Raw genomic sequence first — 5,591 nt, forward strand, 5'->3', positions numbered from 1 at the left:
GCCTTATTAGATGGGGAATGTAAGACAAAGCTCATTTGAGACATACTTTGTGAGATGCCATTGTTTGTTAATTTTGTATTTATGCTAGTTGTACTAACTTTAGGGAGCACTCTAATATGTGATTAATCTTCCAATACATTGTTGTAGTGATGTGATCTATGGACTCAAGAGTATGAAGAAGCCTAATAGGATGGAATGAAGTCCCTTCTAGGATCAACAATTCACCAACTTTGATAAGATATATGTGCCTTGGTTTGTGCTCTAAATGGTTTCTTAGGGTTGGAGAGTTCAGAGTTATTATGTGTCTAAATGTTTTCCTAGATGTTTACCATGGTGGATAAGGAGGAAGGTGAGGATTACATATTGAATAATGCAAATGACTATGATTTTGACGTTGTGTGACATTATATTAAAAGTAGCCCAACAAATGTACATCTAAATGCTATATGCACTCTAAATGCTATATTTTTCTTCTAACTAGTAATACCACTAGAAATATCAAAGTCTTGGCAATATTTAAGTTAGTAAAGTAGTCTATCATTGATATTTCTAACGATGGGGACAAAACAACAATTGGCATTAGTGTTGTTGTTGTGCTTATAATAATGCTTACTTATAATGTAGAAATATATACTTGGACCAATAGCAGTAGGAGCACAATATCCAAGTCATATGTTGTAGTGAATGGGTAGTGTAGATGTTGAGAATGTGTTTAGAGTAGTAATTTAATGGGACCTTAGCATTATTTGCCAAAGCATGATGTGCATTCACGGTCTACTAACATGACCATACTTGAGCCTACACATGATAAGAGACAATTTTGTTGTATTGCACTATGATATTTCTAAACACTAATGGTAACTTTGGAACAAATTTGTACCATGCATTTTTCCTTTAATCGAGTTCTAACAATCCCCTCAACAAACAAGCTAACATAAATCAAATGTTATAATTTATATCACATTCAAAATAAGAACATCAAATCACTTTTCAAATAGATTCATAATCTTAAATGCGGATATGCATACTCATACATCAACATTTAGAGTTCAACTTAGCAAGTTTTGAACCCTAAAATTTATATAGCTAGACTTATAGTAGTAGTAACAAAACCTAATGAAGCACACTCAATTCTAATGAGGATAGTGAAACATCTAAATTTTCTTTGCATGTTTGTTCCTTGTTCATGTTTCTTGTCCACCTTCAATAACTCTAGCTTTGTAAAACATCTTATGGATGATGCTTTAAATGTATTTCAGGTACTTGAGCGAGAGCTTCATGGTAGTTTAAATCTTCAAAATATGCCATATCCTGTACACACAAACATGAAAAACAAAAATCCATAAGACTAATGCCATTGGTTTTTTAATAGTCTTCTTAATGGTACATTTGGGATGCATGTGTGTATGCCCAACTTGTGTGTGTGTGACTCAAAATGAGAGTTTAAAGATAAAGAATATAGACTTAGACATGGCTCAAAAGATTTATGTCTTCATATGTTGCATTCAAATGTTGCTTGTGAAAAGCTTGAAATCACATAGTTCTCCTTATCAAAGGACTTGAAAAGGAACTTCTTGCAACTGTAGATAGTGTAAAACATGATAGAATTCTTAATAGTTTAGCTTTATTAATTTCTTGGAGCTTAAAATTTCATATAGTTCAAGTTTATAGGTCCATCATAGATAATTTAAAATAGCCTTGAGACTAACAAGTGATTCAAAGCCACTTTTCTTGGTCGTTGAATTCTAATAATAGTTTCCAACACATATTAGGTGGTATTCTAATTGGTTGATGATGAGTTTCATAAAATGGATTCCAAATAGTTTTTATAAAGGACCTTTCCAACACTTGTGATCTTAAGTCACGTGTCATTCTATATATAATGTGTATTGAACACAAGTTGGGTGGTTAAAAAAAGTTTATATTTTCAATTGTCCATGCAAATGTTGGGTTGTGATACCTAGGGTTGAGGGGAGCACATTAGTACATGTTAAGATAAGAAGAGGGTGTTGTCTACTTCGAATGTGATGGGTGGGGATGTGGTGGCACGCGGACATGAATGGAAATGAGGTGGGCAAAATGAACTTGACCTACTTCTTCAACAAAATAGGATGGAGTGTGGATGTGAAGGGTTTTCAAAAAAGAGAGAGAAAATCAGAAGAAATGTTTAAAGGATAGAAGGGACACTTTCTCTAAACTTGCTGGATGAGTGAAGATACTCAAATTTTTATACTGGCAAGTGACTTTTATAGATGTAGTTTTTGTATAAAAAGTGGTAAGTGCATATGTGACTTATGATTATGAAGAGCTAATCATTAAAGGACTCCTCAAGGTTAAGGATTATCATTTGGAATAAGATATTTAGGAGTTATGGAAGTAGATTTTGAGCCTCTAATATATTTACTCATTTGGGGACTCCTCAAGCTCAAAATATGACATTTAGGAGTTATGGAAGAAGATTTTGAGCCTCTTAGATATCTAGTCACGCTAGAAAATTTTCTTGAATTGATTGAAGGCCCTAACCTATTGTGCTTGGGCCTCAAAAGTGATGGACTAGCATCTAATAATTGACCTCATAATCGTGAGGTTGTGGGTCCAAGTCTCGACAAGTGGATAGTTATATTCACATGGTGTTGTGTAGGTTTGGGCCTTTGCCTACTTCAAGGCGATTGGTTGGTCGTCCTCCTAGTGCAATCAAGCTTTGCTCTTCATTTGGCTTAGGAGAGAAAATGCAAGCATAGCACTTACAAGTTCTTGGCTAATATTGGAGGGGAGGAAGAACCTTGTGGGTGTATCGGTATATGTGTTTGGTTATCTTGAAAGAAAAAGGCTTTTATTCATTGTCTGATATAGGAAAGAGCAAGAGTTTGGTATTTTCTTTGGTTCCAAAGAGGGTAAGGACTAAATACTCAGTATCTTCTTCTGCATACTAATGATAAGTTCTTATCTCTAAGTTACACACCTTACTAAATACTCAATATCTATTGCATTATATTAATTATAAGTTCTTACCTCTGCATACTAGTGATAAGTTCTTATCTCTAAGTTACACACCTTACTAAATACTCAATATCTATTGCATTATATTAATGATAAGTTCTTACCTCTAAGTTACAGAGAGACACCCACCATATTGATGCATGGGCAGTCATAGATATGTTATATGCATGGCATGCTCTCTCTCTCTCTCTCTCTCTCTCTCTCGTGTGGCTCCAATAGAAGAATTAAGGAGAGACGAGTCGAATGAAGCGAGTGCTATGGGGGGGGGGGGGGGGGGGTTAAGAGAAAGTACCATGGGGTAAGCTGGCAGAGGCGGGGAGGGCCAAGGGTCGCTAATGAGGTAGAAGTCATGAGGAGGAGGAGGAGGGAGGTCATCAGGGCTCCATCCTGGCTCTGTGAGATAGGACTTGTGGATGCAGCTTTTCACGACACGATAAGCTGTAGACCCAAATGGGACGGCCGCATCTGCATGATCGTCGATTGGATGCTGCTGTCGATGCTGAGGCTGAATCTGATTATCTGGCTGCCCGCCTTCCTTCATTCCCAAGCATGTCTCCTGCTGATCAGCTGGCGGCACGCTAGCCTCGGCAACCGAGGTCGCCTTGGTGCTGTTTGTGCAGTCAGCTGGCAGGCCGCTTTCCTCATCTGAGAGCTCCGACCAGCATACATATCATCACAAGATCAGTTCAAGTCGTCAGTATATCGCACAAATTTGAAGAAGAAAAAGAAGAAGAATTTTATGTAGAAGCCGCCCTTATCTATATACAAGGAGTTTCACACACACTCCCATTTGGGCAAAGAGGCTCTTTTGCCTGGCCTTTCCCTATATCCTTCAACCTCATGAACTTAGGAGGCACACGTACCTAGCTAGCTACCTACAAGCAAGGGCAAGGGGATGCTTGTGACTGCGGGGAGCAACCCCCCCTGTCTAGCACACGTACCTAGCTACCTGCAGTTGAGAGGGCAAGGGGGGACAAGGGGTTGCCCCTCCAGACTAGGGAGCGCGGTCTAGCAACCCCCTTGCCATCAACCGTATGCTTAGCTAGGTATGTGGTCCCCTAGTCCTGCAAAGAATCTCATGATCTTATCGTAATTCACAATGTGAGAATTACCATGAGAAATGTTCCTTAAATTTTTGGCCTCTCACCACCTTCACCTCATCATTATCATCACATCGTGATTACCATGATCTAATCCTTGAAATGCTTCTAATGCCACCCTCATGCCCATCACTGCAAACCTTGTGTGCTTTGCCACCAGAGAATTTGCCCTATGAATCGAGACGTCGCAATTGCGGCATAGAAGAGCCCGATCCTCCACACATAGGAAACAACCCTTCTTCTCCTATCATCAGACATTTGATTCAATTTCTTTTTGAGATCCATTGTCATTAGATTGTTAGAGCTCTAGTTGCTTAGCTATGAAAGCTAGGAGCAATATTGGAGCTCCTAGTAATTGCATGAGCCTCCAACTCAACATTAAACATGAATCCTTTTGCAATATAGAATTAACGATATGCCAAAACTTGAAGATAGGCCCAAGTACTAACCAATTTTATGTTCATAAGCTACTTCATAAGCAATGTCAAAGCTTTATAAATGAGAATCTATCTCTAAGCTGTCTACAAGTTCCCTTAAGTATAGAATGCCTTGTATTTCAATGAAGTTTGGTTGCTTACCTGACATATGTCACAAGTTTTTGTCTCACTTTTGCCATCAAGCGGGTTCAAGAAACCTACTCTTTCATGCTTACTTGCAATCTTGTTAGCACTATGCACTTTTTTGTCACATTCTAAGCACAGTGCAATATCATCAGCACAACATATGAGGTGTGCAGGGCATGTCTCACAAAATCCACATAATAGCTTCATGGTTAATCTCCAAAATGGGATATCAACCTCATGGCTACCCTTTAACCTAATGTTCTGAGTTGAAGTTAAGTAAGACAATGATCACGATTCTCGATATATAAACACTTTCATACTTGGTTCGATAGGGCCTTCTACATTAAAGTAGATGTAGTCATTTGGGAAAGGCAAGAGTTGTGGGATATCCTTTTATAGGGGGATTAATGATGGTTAATCTTCTACTTATTGTGTATGAAACAAGCCAACCCCTTATGAGTTGTTCACAAAGTCCAAGCAAATGGAAAAAGGTTGAAATTGTTAGTGTGTTTTCCCATGAAGACATATTAAGATTCAGCCATTTATAGGACAACTAGAATGAGCATCTAATTTTAAACTTTTGATCATGAAAAGTGGTATATATGCATTAAAGTTGGAGTTTCTTACTCTTCCAAAACGTAAACAAGATAATCAATTCTTTTAGAAACTTGCTATGAATCCAACTTTCTTTTATTGACTTGATAGATTCCAATGTTATAAATATGGTAGACAAATTTAAATTTACATTCTAGAAGCATATGTAGGTACAAAACTTGTATACAATGGAACGAGTATCCTATAAGATCCCATGTTCACGTATTAAAGTTAGTAAATAGACTAAGCTTGTAGGTTGTTGAAGATTTTTCCATTGAGTCTATCACTACACATACCAAAATTAGTAAATTGACAAGTCATGTTGTATGTAGTG

The 5,591-nt window shown here is 37.6% G+C and overlaps 1 protein-coding gene across 1 annotated transcript; it reads right to left on the minus strand.

Annotated features, from left to right (window-relative positions):
* Nucleotides 1–1,053: 1,053 nt before the first annotated feature.
* LOC148033792 (B-box zinc finger protein 24-like) lies at nucleotides 1,054–4,892 on the minus strand. The gene is made up of 4 exons (XM_087682358.1): nucleotides 4,679–4,892; nucleotides 4,185–4,344; nucleotides 3,293–3,645; nucleotides 1,054–1,311 (listed from the first exon to the last, which is right to left on the minus strand). The coding sequence occupies exons 1-4, from the start codon at nucleotides 4,868–4,870 to the stop codon at nucleotides 1,231–1,233; spliced, it is 786 nt and encodes a 261-aa protein (XP_087538484.1). The 5' UTR covers nucleotides 4,871–4,892; the 3' UTR covers nucleotides 1,054–1,230.
* Nucleotides 4,893–5,591: the final 699 nt, after the last annotated feature.

This window comes from Lygodium microphyllum, chromosome 7, assembly GCF_053477565.2.
Source record: "Lygodium microphyllum isolate KBCC chromosome 7, Lygodium_microphyllum_v1.1.10, whole genome shotgun sequence".
NCBI lineage: Eukaryota > Viridiplantae > Streptophyta > Polypodiopsida > Schizaeales > Lygodiaceae > Lygodium > Lygodium microphyllum.